We start from the raw sequence: 24,119 nt of genomic DNA on the forward strand, positions 1-24,119 counted from the left end.
GCTCTTTGGAGCATGGTTTGTGGTGTTTGGGTCTGGTCTTGCCTATTTATGCAGACTTTCTGCACTTGTGTGAATCATTATAAGGATATTGATGTTTTTCTTTTGCTGTCTTTTTGGTATGCAAAGTGTGAGAACTGAATGAAGAGCTTATAGGGCTAATAAAATGAGAAAGAGGAATACTGTCAAATGGATTATAGTTTATTCATAAACATGCAAGTACTTAATGCAAGTATGAATGTTCACTCTTTCACACACGTACTAAGATATGTATTTGCAACAGCAGGGATAAGCAGAGCGTGACCAATTTGGTTACCAGAGATAAATACATTTTTGCTTGTAGGCTGAACTGTGGTAACTGATTGTGTTTATGACCCAAATCTTTGGGGTAATTTAAGCCAATGATGGTGCTTGAAGCAAACTCAGAGCATGCACCCAGTCTATTACTGCTGGTGTTTCATTAAGCTGTCTCCAGAGAAGCTGTTGCTTGCAAATGACTTTTGGTGCTGTGAGATGTAGGGAGCTCGCAGTGCTTTTGGGTGATGAGTTTCTCCTCTGAAGTAAACACAATGACAACACTGAGCCATAACTTTCTTCTGTGTGCTGTCAGCGCTGTTGATATCACTTGAGAAATGATCACAAGAACATGCCTGGAGTTGCAATGCTTAATATAACCTATTGTCATTTAGCCACAAAAAAAAACCCCAACCAAACACAAAACCTTCTGCCCTCTCTGCTGCTTTAAATTTCTAAAGGTGATGGGAAACAGCTTTGTCAGGAGCATACTTCTGTCCATAGACTCACCTGGCACCTGAGTTAGGTGGCATAAATTACATCGGGAATAAACTTGAGCTGGGAAACAAAAATGTAGTCTGATGTTGATAGTGAAGGGGTTTCATTGCTGTATGGGCACACTGGAGTGGAAGTGGAGGAAAAACTAAAATATATCAGTAAGAACCTGGTGGAGAATAAGTCAAGCATGTATTTAAAATTAAAAAAAAAACTATAAATAACTAACAGAAACCCCTTATTTGGCTTGGTTACCAAACAGCTCCCATTGCTATGGGGGCTCAGTGCTGCCAGTGTGCATGTTCTCGCATCTGTCTGATGGGTAGGTTGTGTGTGTATGCGTAGATAAAGGACCATACTCTGCAAGTGGAGAGATTTAAAGGTGCACACTTAGCTTTTTAAAGAAATCTATTGTTGCCCAGCTCCAGGTTTGTTTTTTTTTTTAAAGATCTTGCAGGTACTTATCTGCGTTGTAAGACAACTATATACGTTTACAAAACTGACTTTAGTTACTTTTCATGGTCGTATATGTGGAAAAAGAAGAACCTGAATTTTGGTAATCTGAAGTACAGGTACACCCACAGGAGGATCATGCAAAATGTTTTTGTTCAGTCAAAGAGTCAGGCAAGAGCTCAGGCAATATATTTATTTCTTGAATTTTGAGTACAGGAATTGATGATATAGGAGAGGTTTGTATATTTGCATTGCAGTTATTGAAAAATGATCATACTGAGACTGCGAAATGGCCAACTAGACTAGTATATTTTTTTGCCTGGATTAGTGTAATGCAAAATGGCCAGTGCTTATGTACAGAAGAACCACTTGCTGTGAATTAAAGAAAAGGCAAAAAAGTCTGTGTCATCATCTCCATCCTTCCCTTTCACTGGCGACAAAAATACTTCATAAAACGGGAGAAGAAAACAACAACATAAACCCTTGTCTAGTGACCTGAAAGCTTTTTATATTACCAATGAGTTAATGCCTATGAAATAAAGCTCAGTAAATATTTACTGTGGGGTATGTCTGGGAAAGGTCATGTTGACTCATTTAAGGTCATGCTGTTTATAAAATCATCCTTTGCAGAAGAGACAATAAAGGATTAGCATCCTGAGTTAAAATGAGGAAACAGTGTTCTAAAAGTATATATTTTTGTTTTATAGTCAGTTCTGCTTTAGGGAACAGAATTCCCATTAAAGATTTCCACACACCCTTTTCTCAGCTGATTTTTCATCTCTCAGTGTATTAAGCCTTCTCTTGCCTGGCTAGCCATTGTTACGCCTGGGGAAAAGCTCTGTCAGGTATTAAAAGAGAAACATATAAAAGAAAGCTAATGGCTAAAGAGTAATTCAGTAAATTCTGCATTGAAATGGTTTGTAACTGCCAAACCAGCTAGAAATTTAATCTGTATGCTTTCCATACTATTACTGCTGAGCTATCTCAGCCTAAGATACTAGGCTGATGAATGTATTTATAAAGGTTTGTCTGCATCCCTGTTGGCCGCTGAATAACTGCCAAGCTAAAAACCAGGTGACAGCAGCAAGGAGTAATAATTTGTACGAAGAGAATACCAAACCTGCAGAACAGGGTTCTCAGCATCACCTAATGAACCAAGACTTTTATTATCCTTTGAATGACTTTTTAGCAACCTCATGTCATAAAAGACACAAAACAAATTAGAAGGAAGTTTCAGGGGTTTATTACTCTTTGGCAACTCAGGAAAAGAGACCTTGATCTCATGATTGATTCTTGTACACAGGGCCAGCCTTCGTCACGTAGGCAGAGGATTTATGAACATGCTTACATCTTTTGCTGAGTAGGACCTTTTGTATGCTTAAAGTTATATGCCTCGCTCACTCGTGGCCATCGTGTACTTTTATACCGCTGAAAAACAGACTAGCTGAACAAAATCTAAACCTTATAGTATCAATTTAGACAAAAAAGATTAGGAGCCATAGTACATGAAAATGGCAATACAAATCTGAGTTGCAACTGCCATCATACCATAACAGATGATGTTTCTGGTCTCATAAGACTCTTGATGTTTAAAAAGAAGGTGCACAGAGAAAGAAAAGCATCTGCAGAAGACAGTTTGTTTAATCTTAAGTGGATAAATGAAGTTCTTAAGATCTGTCTCTCCCTGCAGTGTAGAGAGCGAGCCTAGATGATGAGATTTGACCATATGCGCAATTTTTAGTTTGATAAAATGAAATGAGTCCCACGCCCAGTACAGAAGTCTCAGTGTAAAAGTTCTGACCGACGTGTCATTAAGGTCTCCTCTCTTTGAAGGTAACAGGATAATCAGTATTTTACTTATACACGCAGAAGCGTGCAGAATATTTAAGCAAGTTCTTGTGTAGCACACAAGTGGATCCCAATGAAGGATATAAGTGGTGGCCATGCGTTACAGTAGAAGTAGAAGGAATTATTATTTTCCTGACCCATTAAACACAGTTGCAGAAGATTCTGCTTTGCTAGTTGAAGCCATTAAGCTACTAAGAGAGGACATGGTAGCAGAATTATTCCTTTCATGAAAGCCATATAACACTCAGTAAGCTGGATTGTCATCCCTCTGATAGGTAACAGCAGTCATTGTCCACTGGCCAGTCTCTTTGTCTGGGCAGGTGGGGTGGCACGTGTTACATCTGAAAGGACTTTACCCCACAGCTGAGGATCCTGACTCCACTTCCTAAGCTCTTTGTATTTGCTTTTCTCATTCACTTCTTCAAGTCAACCTGCAGCAGCTGTACTAAAAATTAAACACTTGATACACTATGACTAAATAAATCCTGCTGGAGTTATCCCTGCAGGGCACGGTGGCAGTGACAAGCTATGAGTTTTTGCAATGTTAGAGAGTTTGGTAGCATTCATGACTAGCAAGCAGCTCGTTGCCAGCAGTAGTGTGATGGAGAACTCTTCTGTGGGTAGGAATTTATCAAATCAGTACAAATGGCTGAACTGAGCCTAAAGCCACGCTAGAAATGAATTGAAAATCAGGCTGTGGCAACAACTGAAATGTTCCATGTGGATTTGCAATTGACCCTACGCTGTACAGAGAATTACAGAGCTCATCTCTTGCTAGTAATCAGGGAAATGGCACTGGCTGCTTGCCTCTCTTTGAGCACAGATTGGGAAAAAGCAAAGAAAACCCACCAAACAAAACAACCAATATCCCCAAAACCTGTGCAGAAAATACTTTAGCAAGAAAAAAAAACATTCAGGCAACTATGTATAATTAACATGCGAAAATCTCAGCAGGTTATCTGGTCAGCTCTTGCCAATTTAGAGAACACATGAACACAACAGGGTAATCAAAGGACAGAATATCAGGCTCCACTTGGATCTGAAAACAAAATAAACCTGTGCTTGAACCTGAGTAAGCTATTTTTCAGGGGATAGCCATAGCCACATTATGGTTATAGCTTGGGGCAGAAAGGTAGTAACTATTTTGGAGCATAAAATAGGAAGACTGGTGATCTGGATTTATGCTTTTTTTCTTTTTTTTTTTTTTTCCTGCCCATGACTATGGCCTTTGAAGAAAGGGTTGGTGGGTGTTTGAGGCTTTGTTTCTGCGGGTGTTGAGGGGCAGGGGGTGATAGAAAAAGGAATGGCAATAAGGCAGAGCACTTGTTTAGGGTGAACTCTGGGCCAAACTGAAGTCAGCAGTTTAAATGGGGGCAAAGCATAGCCCATATCTGCTTCTGAATTCTTCATGTCAGAAAAACTGATTTGAAACAGAAAATTATTTTTTTTTCTATTAATGACTCCTTATTTCAAATTACAAACCTCTCTAGTAGTGTCAGAACATATTTGAAAAAAATAGGTTTTGAAAATACTTAAGAGCACTTTGGTGCCTAATTCCCTTCAAAATCACTTGGAGTTACAGATCAAGGAGTTAGGCTCCTGGAATAGCTCTTATCTGTAAGTTTATTCATTGTCAGCTAGTCTCTTCTCTTAGTATAGATTAACACAGGGGGGAACAGAAAGTCTTGTTGTCTTCCACCATTTTCCACTAAGTTGCTTTATGATTTCAAATGAACTGGATAACCACCTTGGTCTCCAGTTTCTCAGATAAATGAAAACTCTAACTTCCTCCCAGCTGCACTCTTTGTAGATAATGCAAATTGCAAAGCAATGCATTCTGTTGTTAAGAACTAGCTCACTTGTGCACATATGAAGGGTATATATACACCCTATCAATTCAAAATGAAAGCATTTTCACTTTTGTAGTACCCCAAAAGGCTCTGTCTCTTCCCCTCTGTCATACTCTCTGCCAGAGCATGTAAGATGAAGTTCAGCTGACACCAGTCCAGTCCAGTTCCTCTCAGCTACACGGCAGTGATGGAGCATGTCATGGTCATGGTGCAACCTCAGTTTTCACGTTCTGTTGAACATCAGAAATTTTCCGTGTGACTTTCTAATGTCACCTTTCAGCATCAGTAGCTGTTAAGAAGCTGTTTCAGCATCAGAAGCTTGTATTACAGACTTCTGTCATTTGCACAGGTGAATCCACAATTTTGGAGCTGAAGCACTAAACATCATGAATGAATTTGTCCTTCTTCATCCAGAAGAGACATTTCCTCCAGTATTCCTTCTTATCTCTCATAGGGCACTTAGACATGTAAGACACCTCAAAGATCATTTGACACCGTGGAAAGAGAGATTTCTTTCTAATAATCCAAGTTCTTAAAAATCCACATGATTTCTTACTCACTCTGCCCTCTCCTTCAGCATTTTCTGGGCTGATCTGTTCCTCCTCCTTTCCTCTATGATGAAGAGGGAACTGAATTACAGTTGGATGTGTTTTGACCTGTGGTCACTGTGCTGTGAAAACACCTACTCCCAATTGATGGAGAGTATGTACGTTCTTAGGATAATGTATATGTGGAGCATACTATTCAATTAACCCCTGTTCCTGGAAAGTAATCTTTGTTTTCCTTTCCCCCTAACTTCTATTTGGAATTTAACAGAGGAGCCACCTAACATAACCTTGTCTTCCCACCTGGCCTGTGTACATCTCTGATCATTTTACATTTGTTCAGGTAGAAAATTGCTTTAACTATTCTCCCAAAGTATTGACTGGAGAAGATTACTACACAGGCCAGTTTGACAGAGTTAAAGTAATTGATGAGGTGATGTAATATGTTTCCTGTGCCCTTTTTTGTTTTTCTGTTATTCACATACAGACTCAAGAGGGAAGATGCATTTTAATTAAAGCACATGGTTCATCTGGCATGCGTATGTATTTGGGTACATCCACAAGGGATGGCTAAACTTTAATTGCAGAGGCTCCAGAAAGGTCTGTGTGGATAGCTGAAAGTGTTCATGGTTAGGGAAGAGGATCAAATTTGTATTTTCTTGCAGGAGACTTACCCTTTTTTTGCCATAATTTTAGTACTAGGGAGAAGCTAAAAGTCTAGCATGGAGAGAAACCAAACTATATTTGCCCAGGAGTGAATGCCTGTTGTATTTGGGGTATAAGTGTGCAGTCAGGATCAGTAATTCTGAAGTTCTATCCTAGTTTTAAACTTTGTCATCATCAAGGTCTCTGGATCACAGTGCTTGGGTTTTGCCCTCTCCAGTTTGCATTAGAAAGATGGGCTAGAACTATATATTTAGCAATAATTTATTAAACACTGGATATGCTAACAAGGTGATACATAAAAGATATTAGCCTTACTGAGTTCAAACATTTCATTTACACATATTTAACATTCTGACATTTACCCAATGCTATTGTAATAGCTGTTGATAGTGTCAAGAAAGATTTCCTTCCAGATTATTAAATTTAGAATGGTAGCAAAACATGATGGACTTTACCTACCGTATTGTCATTTGCTTAAAAAAACCACCCTTATATTCTGCATTCATGTACAGACAGGGGAAGAAATACCTGTCCCTTTAAAACTGTCTCCCTGACCAAAGAAATGCTGAAGCTTATTTATAAAATATTACTAGCAGATTGTTATTACTGGCTTTTTAAGACTGAGAATAGCAGCAGTGCTGAGGACAATATTCATAGAGCAGAATGCCAGAAATGGTGTGTTAACCTGAATCAAACATCATAAATTATTGAGAACTGCTGCTTTTGCTATCTTTTCACTTCTTAGAATATTCCTTTATGCATGAAAAATCTTGAAGCTAAGGGTTTCTATTTCTCCCATGGAGTATTTTTTCCAAGGGGTATTTATTAAGGGAAGTTCTCTGCACAACCTGTGGAGAAGTGTAGATAAAAACAAAAGCCCCAGGAATAAATATCCTTATTTTCAAGAAGTCTCTACATTTTTGTAACAAGTCTTTACATTTTTAGTACAAACCTGTAACGTTTTTGTTCACGCCCTTGAAGGCCATTTCAAACAATCCTTGCCTCTTGATGTCAACACTCATCAGGTCTGTGCCTACTCCAGAATTCACTGGAACATGAGGAAAGTTCAGGACGTACTTTCTTCCCTAGGTTCTATAAGGGTGACTTTGCCTTTTTTTTGTTAGAACTATAGGATCTAATAATGATAGCTAACAATTCCAAAGAAGCCTTGATGTGGGGTATTTTCCACCCAGTCCTTATCTGCACTCGGAGAGGATCTTTCTCAGGTCATGGCTATGGGAACTGCTTTTTCTGAGACTGCTCTCATCTTTTTGTGAAACCACATCTGTTTCAGTCATATGAAATGGTTTCCATTGAGAGCCTTTGAGACAAGAGTAAAGAGCCTGGAAAAGAAACATAGTGTAGAGTTTGATGTTGCAACAGTTAGCAGAAAGTACTCTGTGAAGAATATGAAAGTATGATCAGGGAGCTGTGAAAATAAGAAAGATACAGTATTGGGCTGAGCCAGGTAGATGATGAAGGAATGATGGAAGCAAGGTGAGAACCTGAAGAGTCATATAAAGGAAAGATTTAAGTATTAATTCGTACTTCAAAACAGCTAAGTTGTTTGAAAGCAGAGTACGTTGCCTGTTCTGGATGGTGATTTCACATCACAACAGAAGGGAGTTTCAGGGACCCCTCTTTTTTCTAACTATAAAGGATTGGAAGGTATCTGAGATCATCCCAAAACTGTGAAGTCTCTAGCCTGCAGAGAGAGAGAGACTTTTACAAAATATGGTAAATGACTAAAACAGTTTCAATAGGCCAGATTTTTATTCTCTTCCCTGCACGATGACTCAAATGAAGCAATAAATTTCCAAGAAGGGTGTAGTAGATTTATTGGACGTAAGGTTCTACTTTCTGAATAAAATGAATGTTTACCATTTTTATTGTAATTGTTCTTCAGTATCGTTTGTCACCCTCAGAGGAAAAGCTTACATTAGGAAGCTGGTGGAGAACTACTGTGATGTGAATTTTATGCATGCTTTGCAATACTATTTATTCTATGAAATTTCTTACGTGCTGCCTGTGGAGGTAACACTTCAAGGGCACCTGCAAGGGTACAGAGGCCAAGATCCTGAAATCTGGATCCCAGCCCTATCTTTGTTAAAAGGTTTGGACTCACTGCTCTCGGTAACAGAGGACTGCGGGAATTTTGCCGGGCCAGGAGCGCAGACCCTTTGGCTGTTCAGTGCACTTTCAAAAGTAATTCAGATCTCAGATGAATCCAAAGATGCTCTATCTGAAAAGGTCATCTTGGCTTTCAGTCATTCCATTAAGTACCTAAAATTAAGTAAGATGAGGCTTGGTGAGCATGAGTCATTGTGTCATTTAGAATGAAATTAGCATTATTGGTCACAGGAAAAAAATATATCTGAGTATAGTAGAATCACTCACAAAACCAGCCAGTATTTCATCCAGGAGGTCTGGATACAGTGTTCGGTGTTGTCTTGTAATACCTGCATTGCTGTTATTTTTGACCACCATTATATAGTAGGTGATCATAATGGTACTTATGGCCTAAGAAGTACATCTCATAGCTTCAAAATTTACTCCTGCAGTGGGATTTCAGTTACCCACTTTGAAAACTGTTATGTTCGGGAATGACTCTATAAGAGTTGACATAAGTTAGATTTGTTCAGGGTCTTAGTTCCACTTGTCTAGCATTAAATAACATGATGCAGGTACCAGTACTTTAATTTTGCAGAGCATCCCCAGCTCCTCCTTAAGTCAGCAGAACATGTAACTACTGGCACTGCTGATAATTGGGTCCTGGCCTGATGTGTTTCCATGTGAGACATTCAAAAGCTAAAGTACATAAAATTAGTAGCTGTTTTGCAACTTTGATCTCTTCCTCGTGTGAAAAACTCATATTGTTATAAGGGAATAAAGTGAGGATATAGGTTTCTGAAGAGAGAACTCTGAGCTCTGTTGCACGCCATTTATTTTCCTATTACTCTTTGAATATTGTTTGTTTGACATGTTGTATATCTCCTTGCCTTCCCACCCCCTTTTTATTTTAATTGGGACCTGGCTATTGGCTGGAAATTCCACTAGCATGACTCATCCCTGCACTGGAAATGACTGTGAACAGGCATCACATTGTGGGATTTACTCCCCCCCTCTTTTTTTTTTTTTTTTCCTAAGTGCTTTAGCGTGGCACGAGCTTGTAATAATAAACTAGGAAGGAAGTTGGAGCTAATCATTTGGTTCTGAATGCACAAGCCCTGCCAAATTTCCCCACAGGCATGAAACAGCCGCTCAAGCTGTGACACCAGCAAATTAAATCCTGGAGGTAGCTGACCAGAAGTAATGAAATGTGTATTTACCATACTGATGCTGTCAGTCCTAAGACACACTGGCATTACAATCTAGTTAAGTGGGGCATGTTTGTCACTTCCAGTGGTGTTTAGAAAAAATAATCAGGTTTGTCCCTAGCTACCTTCCCAAAATCACAAGCCTGGTGCTGGCTGGTAACCCTCACCTTGCACAACGTGAACAGGGTGACCAGAATGGTCTGTTCTTTTAAAACACTCCCAAAATGAAATCCATATCCCAAAGGAGATAATTGATGTCCTCTTATGACATGTTAATTGCCAAGCCTTTTTATTCATCCCTTATCTGCCGCTTCATTCTATAAACCAAACCTTAGAGCTGAAATGAAAGGATAAAAATTATTTCAGGAGCCAATGGATAATAAACAACAGATGCCTCCCACAAACCATGTGTCCCGTGCATGCAGCAGTTTAAAAACCTGGGCATGTACAGGTGTGTGGAAGAGGGACACATAATCACTGAAAAGAATAGGTACCACTCAAGGGAGTGATGCATTATGCAGGTGGGCGCAGGCGTGGGATGGATGAGCCACACAGCTACTAAAGAGATGTCACTCAAAAAATGCTGGTGCATCATGGCAGCGGTGGTTCAAAAGCATCTGGACACAGGCACACGAAGGAGGGAGGATATAATTTCACCATCCCCACATGCTTAGGAGATAAAGGACTCAGAAAAGGTTATTTTCCCCAATTAGGTGTTGCCATAGGTAACAATAGCATATGCCTGAGAGGTTTCTATGTATTTAGCTAGCAGAGGCATGTTATTCTAATTGCGTGAGAACTATTGAAGAAGGTTAGTGGATCGTTTCCTGAATGGTACTTGCTGTGAATTCAGGAAAACATTGCGAGGGGAAAAATGAAAGTATGGTGTTTAACATAGTTAATACAATACCTATGGAAGTATCAAAGAATAAAAGAATAAAATCACACCCCATATGAGCAGTCTCTGAAAGCATCTAATTATATCCTGTGAATGTCTATAACTCTGCAATTATATACTTAATTTCCAGCTGTACTTGATTAACATCACAAATGATTTATAATACCACCAAACACAAGGAACTTGCTTTGAACCCTTTGTTGGCACGTATAAATTTGTTGGGCTCTTTTGTCTGTGTCTCTTCATAGCAAGGTAGGCACGTTGAGTTAGTACCGTGCCATTCAGCAGCAAAGCCAAAGGAAGGCTAGAGTAATTTTAGAGATAACACTGTTCTCTTTCCTCTCGTCAAGCATTCAAACACAAGTCTATGGAATGTCAAAACCCATTGACTCTCTAACCTATGGGATTATACATCCACTTCATATGTAGAAATCAGGTCTGTTTTTCCTTGGTTGGACTTGGAAGACAACCACGCTTTCTGTGATACAATAGCGCACGTGCTTCTGGAAAGCCAGTCTGTTGATGCCTTCCTTCTCCTGTCTGCCCACATCAGGAGAGCCGAAGTAGGAATCATTCCACATTTCGTTAGTGCGGGGAGAACGGGGAGGAAGAAGGATAAGAGAAACGCTACTTGTTTTTGACGAGATCTAAACAGTTAAAGGTTTGAATCTGTGTGGATCCAAATGCTGGATGAGGATTTAAGGCATAATACAAACAACTTGAAATGTGGTATTTTCATCTACTCAAGGGTAAGCCTGTTGAATTCAGCTGAGGCTAAGGAAAACACATGGAAGCTTTTGCATAACTGTAGTCTTATATTGTAAACCTTTTGGAGCAATTGCTCTGCCATCTGTGAAAAATTACCCAGAATTCCACACCAAAGTATTCATCCATTGATAACATTGGCTTGTATCATTTTAGCAACTTAAAAGTCATTTTTTAAAAGGCGAATCAAAGCAAACCTCAAATCAGCAGCTGAAGTTGCGTTGCCTCTGTTTTTAATCTCAGGCTTGAAGCTGTCTAGACTGGTTATCCTGTTTGGGCTGGACTTATTGTATATTTGTTACCTTGTTCTCATGTTGGGTCAGATGAGTGGGTTTGCTTAGGTCCTTTCTTCTCAAGCTTATAGTTTTGCCTATAGGGTGATATGACCTTAGATACACTGTGAAATCTCAAAGCCCAGTGATAAAAGCATAAATATACGTGAAGGCAAACTACTGTTATGTAAAATCTTACAATTCTTTGTTCTTGGGGGGTTTTTTTTGGTGTTTTTGAGTACCAGCAGTTGGCAACACCATATGTGTGAATTCCAAATAGGGAGCCTGGCTCCTGCAGCATAGATCCAAAAAAGATTACTCTCATGGAAGAATCCCCACTAAACAAAACTACAAGAAGACAGAAGGTAGCCAAGCTTCTAGAATTACTCTCTGAAGGAGGTGTCTAGCTCTTTGGTACAGGAACAACATGACTGAGTGCGTAACTTGCAAACTAGCCATGGTTGCCCACCCTGCCCTCCAAATAGAGCTCTCAGCCTGTGAAATATGAAGGAGAAAAGGGTACCATGGAGTTGGGAATTGAAAATATCAGAAATTACAGTTTTCACTGGGGGTAAAGAATTTCTAAGCAACATCATGGCCTAATAAACAAAAAGGCAACTCTTGATTAAAGCTTGAACTTTCCTTTCTCATTAATTACCATGAATCTGTTTTGAAATTCCTGTAGAGAACAAGTGCTTCTTGCTGACAGCTGGTTTGCAATTAATAAAAAAGGAAAGTGTTTTCAGCTGGCAATGACTTAACATGCTCATGATATATGAAAACAAGGTTAAATTGCTCCTTTCTCTCTACAACTAATAAAAGAAATGTTGAAAATGAAATAGTGTAGCTTAGGAAATGAAAAGTGCCAACTAAAGCCATGGACGTAGTGCTAAGAGCTGCTTATCAACTGGTACTCGCTGGAATGGGCACATTTGGAAAAGCTTAGTCGGTGCCAAAAATCATTCTTCAGTTGCAGGCTTTCAGAATATACTGCATTGAAGAATATGTGATCCTGTTTCTGCAAGATAAAAGAGTTTTGATTTAATAATTTCTTTTGGGGGGGGATTTCAATGACTTACACTTCATGGCTTTATTGGAAATCCTCTTGCCCCTGATACCCTTTTTAATCTCATCCTCCTTCTGCTGTACTCCACCTTCTGTCAGGAAAGAAAGGCGGAGGCTTTGTTCCTCGGGATGGAAGGGATGGAGTAGCCAGAGCATCAGAAAGCACCCAGCAGGAACCAGCCTCCACTGCAGAGAGACTGGCCTGATAATCAGATGCCTGTGGACTTTGGCTGACTGTGAATTGTATTCTGAAAAAATTGCTAGGGTTTGATGTTAACTGTCTTGCAGAATATGAAACGTAACTTTATCACAAATATAACATGAGTATCCAATGAATACCATGGGAAAGGGGTAAAAGTGAATTAATAGATTTTACTTCAGAAAAGTTTTTATTCTTGTCTTGTAGAATGCAGAACCTTTCCATGTTACTGTCCGAGAAGACAATTGTATCATTGTCTCCCTGGAAGCATCTGATGTGGTGAGCTCATCCTCTGTATATGTTGTGAAGATAGCTGGAGAATCCAAGAACTACTTTTTCCAGTTCGAAGAATTCAATAGCACTTTACCTGCCCCTGTGGTTTTTAATGCCAAATACCATGGCCTATATTACATAGTAACTCTGTTGGTAGTGAACTCAAATATGGTTTCCAAGTCAGCAAGATCAATCACTGTGTTAACCAGTAAGTAACACCTTATTCGTTTTTTCTTCTGTTTCTTCTCTTTGTGTGTGTGTTTTTTTCCCTCAGAAGTCCTTCTTGTGGAGAAGGTTGGGGTGGGTTTTTTGTTTTCAATAGGCTGTCCTTGTGTGTAGGATGAATCCCCGTGTGAGAACAGTTGGAAATATGTGTTGAGAATGCTTGTGAGTGAAAATTCACAAGGTCTGGGCAAGAAGAAATGGACAGCTGTGGGTTTCCCCCGGGCGACCCTTCCTGAACACTGCCCAATCAGATTTAACATATTGAAATAAGTGATGGATGAACCTCCTGTCTAGATGTTCATCCTAAACTCTTTGAACCAGGAGTTCCAAAAATCTAGTAAAAGGCACAAAAAGTGTTGAGTGACATTTCAGTGTGAGGACTCCTGTTACATGGTGAGGTACATTCTGTTTTAAATGCTATAACAATGTTCTTTTATTGCTAATATATTGAAGCAGTACTAAAGCTAGAAAACAGATAGTAGCCACCACGTGTTTCTGCCAGTACAGCTGAAGGTTTTTGTGATGGAGACCCTATTTGTAGTAGTGTCTCTCTTACTAACTGCAGGTGCATTGATCCTGGGGAAGAGGTGTGATTTTGTTTGCTCTGTCATTATGTGAAGCACCACAGATTTCTGTGTGATTCCTGCTCTATTTTTGGCTCTGCTGTTACTGCAGAACTGTTTCCATGTGCCAACCTGAAAACAATTTGTGGAATATAAAATGATTTCTTCATCTGGAAGACAGATTCAAGAAAAGACAGACAAAAAAATTATTTGGATGGGGCAAAAACAATTTCCAGATTTTTTTTTCTTTTGGCTAAATGGCACATTAAAATCTATGGACAGTTTTAGTTTGCTTGCAGATGAGGCATGGTTATGATTTTGTGTACTTATATTATTCTGTCAATGAGGAATGCCATCCACTGTAATAAGATTCAAAGCATATTGCAGTAGCCTCATATGTTACTGAGGTGCTTGAAACTCAGGAGTAACCAGATTTTGCATCATCTTCAGCCTTCCCTTGTGTGCACAAGTTGTGCTCTGATGAGGACAACTACGAAGGGGTTCCATGGGAAAAATATCATGGAGTTGGGTAATGCAAGTCTTTTATAAGGCATATGTGCAAGAACATCTAAGTGTAGCGGACAATTTAAGGGTTTGTAGGCAGCCTGAATTTCCTTTTCTTTGACTGCTTTAACCTCGCAGACCAAATAATAATTCTAATCCAATTTCCTATTTTATGGTTTGTTTGGTTTCTTAAAATAAAGTAATGGAAGCATCAGGTGTCATATACAACTGGGGAAAAAAAAAAAAAGCATCACCATGCATTTCCATTGGGTTTTGAATGCTGCACGTGCGGTCACGCAGCAGCGCCCTTTGCCGTTTGATTTCCAGAGCCCACGAGGGTCACTGGCAGCAAGGGAAGGTGTGATGCAGGTGGCAGATGGAGCACACGCTCTGGTGCAGGGGATCTCTGAAGGAAGGAGGGAGTTGGTGTCACTCAGCCCATCAAAGCCAGCCCCAGACCTTCCCATTTCTGGCTCAGGGGGTTTCCACAAGGTGTTCCTGAAAGAGCATGAGCCTGGCGGCTCCAAGGGGCACAGCCCGTGTTGCTCTCACTCCTCCAAGGCTTGACGGTGTCCTTTCCGACAGAAAGGAGCCCACCCCTTTTCGCCACCTGTCTTATGCGGGTGCGCTGGCAGCATCTCAGGGTTTCCCGCTGTGGCCTCTGCTGCTCACCCAGACCTTGGAAGGACCAGCGATTCTGGCAGTGGGCCCGTGCTGCTTGAGGAACTCGTGTAAAAAGAGGGGAACGGCGAATTTCACTGGTTTTGCCTCGACAGAAGGTCAGCCTGGTTCATGGAGAAGAAAGGGCATTTTTACAGGCAGTGTTGAAGGATGCTGTGCCGAGCACTAAAAGCGTGCTGTGAATTGTGAGCTTCGCAGGGGAGCCCAGGCTCGCTCCTGCTATTTTCTGTTAGGCAGACTGGTGAGTGTAGCACCTCATGTAGCAGCCTCAGCTACTAACCTAGCTCATTTTTTTTTGCACAAGGCTACAGGAATGACAGTAAATTTGGAATGAAAAGACAGCATAGCAGGCTGGGCTTTTTAAGGTGTATTTCAGTACGGTGCTTTTGGGAAGAGGTCATAAAACTCATGTAGTGACCATTGGCTTCTCCTGCAAAACTGCATTAGATGATAACTGGGTTTTATTTTCTTATTTTAATTCTTCCTTTTCACGGTATTGTCCACTGCCTGTTTTACATCATTTTCTGACTATTAATTAACTTGATTTTTTGGGCAGACAATAATTAGGAGAGATTCACATTTTTCTTCATGCCATATGCTCTTTCTGCCTGTTTAACATCCTTAGTTTATTTTAACCATGCAAAGACATATAACTATTTAATTTATTCCATCTATATCTTACACATGAAAAAATGACACACTGCAACTAGCTTCCAGGACCAAATTAATTCTTGCTCTAATTTCATTGGTATCAGGAGAGCTTTACCAGTTGCAGAATGGCCCCATTCATTAGGCTGCCACAAGATAAATCAAGCAGGATAGCCAGTGATGCCAACGTGGTTATTCCCAAGCCTGTATTTCAATATTTCACAATAGTTTTCTGGGATCTCCTGATGTCTGCAAAGGAGTCAGTGCGGGGAGATGTAGTCTTTCAGCTTGGCCATATGCTGGAGATCTGAGTTTCACACAAAGCAGCGTGTATCCAAATTGTGCATGTCAAAATGAGAGCAAGGTCCTTCAAAGAGTTTGCCTACTTAAAAATTCAGTGAGAGTCATGAAATACCTCAGCTTTCCGGTGGTATATCTTGATGACATTTCCTTTTTCCTATCCACATCCCTCAGCGATGTGCTGCTTCTCAGCATATTGGCAAGAAAAAGGTATGTCCCTTCACAGCTTGGAACTGCATCCCACTTAAATCAGAGATTTTGTTTTACCCCTCAAAGATTTCTGTCCAGAAGAAAAAGATTCCTCAAGATAAAGATTATTTAAAAGCTAACAAAGTATATTTTTTATATATTGTACATATGCATATCTAATTATATATGTGTAAATATAAATACATAGAAATATACGTGTGCATAAATATGTACATATAAAAACATAAAATATCTTAACATTATCTAAATATATGTATATGCATATATGTATGCTACTGTTTGAGACTTCTGTTGTTAATTTGGGCCTTCTCTGCAAGACTGAACAGTTTATTTTCTGCATGTCTCTGATTGGAATCATTTCAGGGCTTTCTTATGTTAATCAAAACACCACAAACTATAGTATCCTTGTTTGGCTTCTGTAGTCCAGATTGCTGTAATGTGAAGTATGAGCTATTTGTTGCAATATTTTTTCTTGGAGCCCAAGGGTTTTGGCAGCTTAAGCACAGCCACATCCTTGCATTGCTTCCTGAGCTGGGATGTTAGAAGGATAAGATGAACAGGGTGCGTTCAACTCTTAGCTAGGAAACCTGTAAAATAAAATTTGAGCACAAAATAGCACTTTTTCTTCTGATTCTGTAGCAAAGCTCTGTTCAGCGAATTGGGCTCAGTACTTCACTGAAGGAGGAAAACTGAAACCCCAACCACTTATTATTAAAGATCCCTGTGATGGTTTTCCCAAGAACAGGTGTGTGAGTCTTGCCGTCCTGGCCAGATTCCTGTGAGTGCAATTGTGCTGTGGCTATCAAAATGACCTTCCGTCCAGTTTTCAGTCTGGGCAAAGTTAGAAGTGGTTCTGGTATTTAACACAATTATTTCAAGCTTGCTTTCTTCTGCTCTTGGCATTTTGGCTTTTCAACAGGAGTGAAGTAACCGCAGAATTTAGATACTTAATTTAGTGCTTTGCAATATTTGAAAGAAAGTTCCACCTTAATACTAATTTTTTTTAACATAGTCTATGAGATAAATAAAGAACATGGATGTAAAATCAATGACTGAAATTCTCACTCATTCTCCATTTTCCCAGCTTGAAGCCTTGTTTTATTCTTTCCAGGGTGACACATACCCATAGAGCCTTTTTCTTTTTTCAAATTCACTCTCAATTTTTGTTGAGAAGGAAGAAATGTTTGTACATTTGAAGGAATGGGAAGAGCAGTACATTGCAAAGCTATTGTGTGCTGCAGGAATAATGTATCTCTGCTGGGAATTGGAGAAATCAGGATCTCAGGATCTCTGATGGTAATCAAGAGCAGCTTTGCCTGACTTATTTTAGCTTGTGATTAGGAGTTTTGAGTGCTAAATGTCTCATTGTTTCAAAAGCCGATGATTCCTTACATAAATCACTGTAAAATGTATTCCCTTTAGGGAGACTTCTGCCTCTGTGTCTTCTACAAAAAATATTCTCCTCAAGAGAGCAGTGGGCCCGCTGCCTGGGACTCTGATCTCTTCAGGTCGCAGAAAGTAATTGGCATTAGACCTCGTTATTGCTTGGTTGTCATTGTGCCAGATGCTGCAGGAAGTGATTCAGCAGGTCGAATCCTTTCCTCTGGCTCATTAATGGATCAGAGCTGTTGAAGTAGGAGCTTCAGAGTTTTTTTTCCCATGAAATGTAAAACTTAAGTCTTTTGTACTTTTCTTTCTTAAAGGATGACATGGCACTTCTTTAAAAGGCTGGTTATCTGTGGCAGCCCTAATTTTGAAACGTAACTCAGAAGAACATCTAGATCCATTAGTACTCAGCTCTCCCCAGCAAACAAATCGTGTTATCCCCTTTTTAAGGTGAAAAAGCCCTCCATCAGAATCAAAGAAACAAAAAGAGCTGCAAGCATATGAGTATTTTTTCCTGCCATAATTTCCATTGGAAGGCTGTTTTAAAGTATTGGCTCAAAACTTTTCCAGAACAACAGATGCACCTTTGTTCTTGTGACAACATTATTTTTAAGTTTGTATTGTCTTTTTATTAGTCATGTTATGTGGGCATCTAGAAATTGCAGTATACACCGTCATTGCTCAGATACTACTTTCACTTACATTCCCCTTTCATAAGCAATTGCGCATAGTATCCTCTATTACATATCATAAAGTTGAATATTATGTTCCTAAAGTACTAAACAGCAGCTGTTTAATCTCAAAAATGGTTGAATTTTAGCGAGAGATAAAATGATTCCTGAGGTTTATAGAGTAATGGAAGCTTTACCCAGGCTGTGACTTACTCCCAGTAACTATATAGATATGGAAATCTAGTGTCTCCCCAGTGTCATGCTGGGGGAAAGTTATGTAGCTCACAACTTCTTCTTGTGAATAAAGGGGATTACCCATGGGAGTTAGGTCACTCCACTATTGGGGCTTCTTTTTTTATAAAAGTCACAATATGAGGGTAAATTGTGGTTAATTTGGGTTTCAGTGTGAGAAGCAAGAGAGTTGATCTCAGTCCCATTTCAACCACTTCAACCACCCACGTGTAATACTACATCTAAGCTACCACAGTAATCAGTCATTAATTGAATCTATAGAGTGACCCAATCTCCAAATATTAAAACAAAATGGATTTTGACTGGAATATAGTACTTATTTTCAATGTACCTTTTTTTTTTTTTCTTCCTGAATGGCAAATGTTAATGTGTCTGGCACACATTGAATGCACTAATGGAGGATTTAGCATCCAGAATTTTCCAGGGCATTTGAGGAAGAGGTTAGCAGCATTTGTCGTGCTATCTTGATGTTTGTATAGTGCAAGCTGTGTGCTAAATGCAAAATGCTGTGGAGTCCAGGAGACATAGAGGAGGTAAATTTCTCATAAACAGATATAATGGGAAAGCAGTTGATATAGGAGCAGCAAATTCTGAGACACTAAGAAAAAAGACAAATTTAGGTTTTCATCCTGCAATCTTGTCTACATGCAGTTAATATAATCTGTGTGGTGGTTTGTGCTAAAAATAAAGAGATTGTACAGGAAGATGTGCTTTAAACATGCTTTTAGTAGAGGCACAGTGAAATCCTCTAAGTCTCTTCTGTAACATGACTTCAGACATCAACGTAGTACAGAGTGTTTATAAAAGTCTAAGTTTTCTGAAGTATTATATTACACTTTATTTAGGCTATTTTCTTGAGAACCACTGTACTCTGTGAAAAGCTGGATCCTAAATACTGAAATCTGTAAAATTAAAAAGACCAGATTGTTTATGCTCTGAATTATAAATATAGATAGCGAAGAGTGACATTTTACATATTTTTTGAGTTTAATAACCCCAGGAGCAGTTAGTAAGTGAAAAACAGAACATGATTTTTGTCTGCTGAGTGTCCTTTTAATTTCACAGTGTGCAAATAGCTTTTGATGTGAAGATTTGGTGCCGAAGGAAGTAAGATAACGGAAGAATCTTTAAATTGCATTATATCACTCATGCTACTCTGCTAACATCAGCCATGAGCAAGGAGAGGATAGTAAGCGGAAGATAACAACAAGAAAGAGAGTCTGTGATGATTACCGCTTAATTCAATTATTGGTTAATTAAATCAAAGCATCAGGAGGAAAAATCATTTGGATCAGAAATGAATATAACTTCCATCCTTTATTTGATTTGTTGTAGGAAGGAATAAATGGGGTAATTTAATCACTGACATAAGAAAGTTTCAGTAATTCTTTCAGAAATAAGGAGACCTCAGATGTGAATGAGATAGCAGAATAAAGCCCAGGGCACACCCACTAACATGAAAGATGACTGCATGGAAGAGATGTGCTATTTAGAGATTGTTGTTGTCATTTAAACTACTATCGTGTGCTATGTGAGCTGTGATATGAACCCTCTGGTCATGTGGATAGTCAGATCAACTATTTATTTCAGAATAAACTATGGGAAAAGCCTCAGCGGACTGAAGAAGATAAGGCTTTGTTTCCCATGATCTGCTTTACTCCTGTTTATTTCTAGGCTATTACCAATTGTCAGCAAAATTTTCACAGATCGCATCACTGAATTGCCTGTTGGTATCTGTGAGATTGGGAGTTTCTGTCTATAAGTGGTTAACATGCAAATATACTGATATTTACCTGAATCTAATGAAGCATCTTTGCCATGAGAAATAGTTTAATAATCCCACAAGGTTTCATTCCTATGCTTTGACAAAGTTAAAAATGACGACAGGAATTCTTCTTAAGACTCAGGGAGAGATTCTGTTTGCATCTCTGGCTTTTGTTCTTAGTTGTCGGTTTTTCTTCTCACATCTGGAAACTTAATACTGTGATGAATATACTGTGCTATTAATTGCGAGTTAATTTTCACTTCCACTGCAGTCCTGCTTTTCCGTCTTTGATTAACCTATTCCACCTTCCATGGGATAATTCCACTTTTGAAACTGATACTGCTCTATCCTTTCCTATACTCTTTCTTCTTGCTCGTTGTGACTCCATGCTCTTTGGGGAAAAATATTCTATTAGTTTTTCTCCAGGGTCTGCCGCAGCACAACTTTGAACTCAAACGTGTCCTCTAAGGCCATGGTAATGAACGGCCTGAATTTTTCAATCTATTCCCTAAAGTTTGCAAGAACTAAATCAACATGATAAAACTTACAAGGATGTAGGCATAACTACTGAGGGTGTTGTTCATTAACTGCCTCTATTAAAAAATGTTAGTATGACAAATTTCAGCTAACACTATAACCTTGTTTTGAATATCTGTTCAGCCCTCTTAACCAATGTATACTTGGGTTGCTATCATTTTTTTTTTCTTGCTGAGAAGAGCATCCAAAAAAGGCTAAATTTTGGGTTTGGGTTTTTTTTTTTGGTGGATAAAGGAGACTGAAGGAGACCTATGACTCTCTTAGCAGCAGTTCAGACTCCCAGCTACAGTGAATTGACACAGCTTTCCTTAGTCAACAGAACTACACTGGTCTAGATGCCACATCACAGACTATTTTTCTTACTTTTTATATCCCACCTGGCTCAGAGTTCAGAGCACTATAGATCATCAGTTCTGCACTCACCTCCTTTCTGTGCTCAGGCTTCCCCTGTGCCCTCCAGTACACCACTTTACTTCTCCATACCTCAGTTCTTCATCTGTAAAATATTTGTAATGGTACTGCTATATTTTGTAGAAGTTTGGTGTGGATAAAAACGTTGAAGACATTGGCCCTCTCAGATATGATTGGAATGGGAACTGTGTAATTACCCATGAAACAAAGAAGTGAATACGTGTCAAAATAGGAAAATTTCATTCAGGTAGCTTCCTTTAGCTGTTACACTGATAAGGTTCTCAGCTAATCTTAAAAATTTAGATTTATGCCGAAGTTCTGAGCAATTGCAAGTGTTTTGTTGTGTTTGTCTGGGCACTTTTACATGATTGGCAAGTATTAAGGATGAAAGTCCTTCTGGGGTGATGACCATGGGTGCTTAAATAATAACTGCTGTTTCAACCTTATTTTTTATGGCAAATATGGACTTTTTTTCTTGTCCCAGACCTCCGTGAAGCCCCAGATATCACCTGGTAGATTTAAGAGTGCCTGTGCCATACCTAGCAAAACCATTTGTTTCTTTGGTGTTATATGTGTGTCAAGAACTCAGTTTGCCTATTAATGTGCTCCTTTCTTCCTTTTTTCCTTTTATTTGTACATCCTTTAGAACCCCTTCCTGTGAGCAGTGTTTCTATCTATGATTACAAACCATCTCCAGAAACAGGAGTGTTGTTTGAAATTCAGTACCCAGAGAAGTACAATGTTTTTACCAGGGTAAATATAAGCTATTGGGAAGGAAAAGACTACCGAACAATGCTGTACAAAGGTAGGAGGAAACTATTCCACTAAAACTTAATGCTAACTGTGCTGGAAACATTTTAAACCGTGGTCTTAGTTGTGGTTTTGGCACGTATTGGTTATAATGATTTATATTTCTGGTAATGTGTCTGTTTATATAATAAGTTTTATATCATGAAGTAAGGGGTGGGTCTTTTAACTGAGCTAGTGTTCGCTTTGGATTTAAACCTGCTTCCCATTCTAGTTCTAGTGATGCTTCCTTGCTTTTGGATTTTAGAGTAAGTCTGGGTAGTCTGGATTTTTTTAATCGGTTCTGAAATCAACCTAGGAAGGGATCCGCAGTTTCTGGTGCTTCCAAATAAACATGTACACTAAAATCCCAAAAACTTTCCACCATTTTTTTATCTTCCCTGCTGCTGTACAATCCAAAACAAAAGAAAAGGAAAAAGGAAGGAAAGTCAAAACTCTGTAGGAAGGACAAAGATACAGTTTTGCTTTCTAGATATGCTTGTTGAAATACCTGGGTGACGTTCTGCGTCAGCTAAAAGCATTAAAAAAGTTCCTAGTCCCTTCCCTCTGGCAAAGGTTTTCTCTCTGGTGAATAACTGATAGGAAGACTCTGGCATGCCCCAGAGCTGGGAAACATATTCAATATACCTGATTCCTGGTGCAGGATTTAAACCTGGTGGTTCTGTATCACTGTACAGTGGCACAGTGCTAATAGTGCTATGCTGTGTAATACTGTGTATTACTGTAGCTTTCAGTATTGTCCCTGAGCGAATAAACCCTGCTGCATATTACAAATTTCTTTTTTCATAAAATAATCTAATCAAAGACAATCAATCTGACAATCTAAACAGTCTTTCTAAACAATTTAAACAACCAATCTAACCATCTAAAGTCTAACAAGAGCAAATTCTGCTTTCTTTTTTATTTGTTTATAACTGAACTCCCTTTTCTTCTGCAATATAGCTTAAGCATAGAATTTATCTCAAAGATGTAAATGGGACTGTCCTATGGAAAGCATCCTAAGAGGTGAGAAAGGCACCCGCGTACTCTGCAGACCCTGAAATCCCAATGGTTTAACATTGCATAGGGGCTATAAAATGCTTTTAAGCAATCCAGTAGGTGCTGGATTGAATTTTAGGCACTGAACTAAAGCTCCCAGTGTAGAAGTCTGGTCACTGTAAGCTCTCTGTAAGGTCAGCAGAGGGAGATACGCACCTCCAGAAGGAGGTCAGAAAATTTTGGAGTCTCTTGGCTTCAATACAGAGTGGGGCTAGAAATCACATTTTCAATGCTGTAAAGTGACAGAAGTTAGGAGGGGAGATGCTGGATCACAGCACAAAATATAGGTGACCTCTTTCCAGAGAACAAAAGGGATACCATCAGTAATTTTTGTCTTCTGCAGCTAATACATGGTTCCAGGGGCTGTAAAGCTGCAGCTGCTGATTAATAAAAAAGTCAACCTGAATTAAGAGATTCACTAATCAACTTGCGCACTCCTTCCCTTAGCCAAATAGCCCAAAGGAACTTCTCTTCAGCCCACACGTGTAACGATGTTGGACGTAAGCTCAGCTCTCAGTTGCGCGGCTCGCGTTCAGTTGCATGGTGGATGGCCCTTTGAGCATCTACCTCCAACGTTATGCCTCAGTCAGCAAAAGACCAAGGAGGCTTTTGCGTGCAGCAGTTAAAGGTCTGCAGAAGCTGTCAGATGCTCTTTGAGATATTCAGCGTCACGTGGAACAGGTTGCCAGATTCAGTTCCCTTTCCTGTGAAAAGTAGTTCATGTTTCTTGTGCTGGGCTTTTTTTTTTTTTTTTTATAGCAAAATGGCTTTGACAGCCAGGAAAAATGTTGGCAAGCTGAATTATTAGAATTTCATGTCTCAGACCAGGCTGAGCAATGTTTAAACATCTGAAACACTGCCAGTTCAGCATGTGCAGTTACATTATCAGAAAGTGAACATTTGATGTATTTTCCTATTTTTTTCCTTTCTTCTTTTTTTTTTTTTAACCTTCTGCAGATTTCTTTAAAGGTAAAACAGTTTTCAATCACTGGCTGCCAGGTATATGCTACAGTAACATCACATTTCAGTTGGTATCAGAAGCAACCTTCAACAAAAGCACGCTAGTGGAATACAGCGGGGTCCAGCATGAGCCCAAACAGCACAGAACAGGTGAAGAAAATGATTATGTCTCATTTGCTCCAAGTTTGTCTGTCTGCTTTCGGTCCTGCCATGGGGAGGGGACT

The 24,119-nt window shown here is 39.3% G+C and overlaps 1 protein-coding gene across 1 annotated transcript in view; it reads left to right on the forward strand.

Moving 5' to 3' along the window:
• The first annotated feature begins 8,314 nt into the window (after positions 1 to 8,314).
• Positions 8,315 to 24,119, forward strand: part of PTPRO (protein tyrosine phosphatase, receptor type, O) — a 73,997-nt gene continuing 58,192 nt past the window's right edge. Inside the window, exons 1-4 of the mRNA XM_009879648.1 lie at positions 8,315 to 8,353; positions 12,872 to 13,145; positions 21,737 to 21,895; positions 23,893 to 24,045. Of these exons, the coding sequence (XP_009877950.1) occupies positions 13,106 to 13,145; positions 21,737 to 21,895; positions 23,893 to 24,045 (352 nt within the window). The 5' untranslated portion in view covers positions 8,315 to 8,353; positions 12,872 to 13,105. The remainder of the gene's footprint in view (positions 8,354 to 12,871; positions 13,146 to 21,736; positions 21,896 to 23,892; positions 24,046 to 24,119) is intronic.

This window comes from Charadrius vociferus, unplaced genomic scaffold (assembly GCF_000708025.1).
Source record: "Charadrius vociferus isolate BGI_N301 unplaced genomic scaffold, ASM70802v2 scaffold90, whole genome shotgun sequence".
Taxonomy (NCBI): Eukaryota; Metazoa; Chordata; class Aves; order Charadriiformes; family Charadriidae; genus Charadrius; species Charadrius vociferus.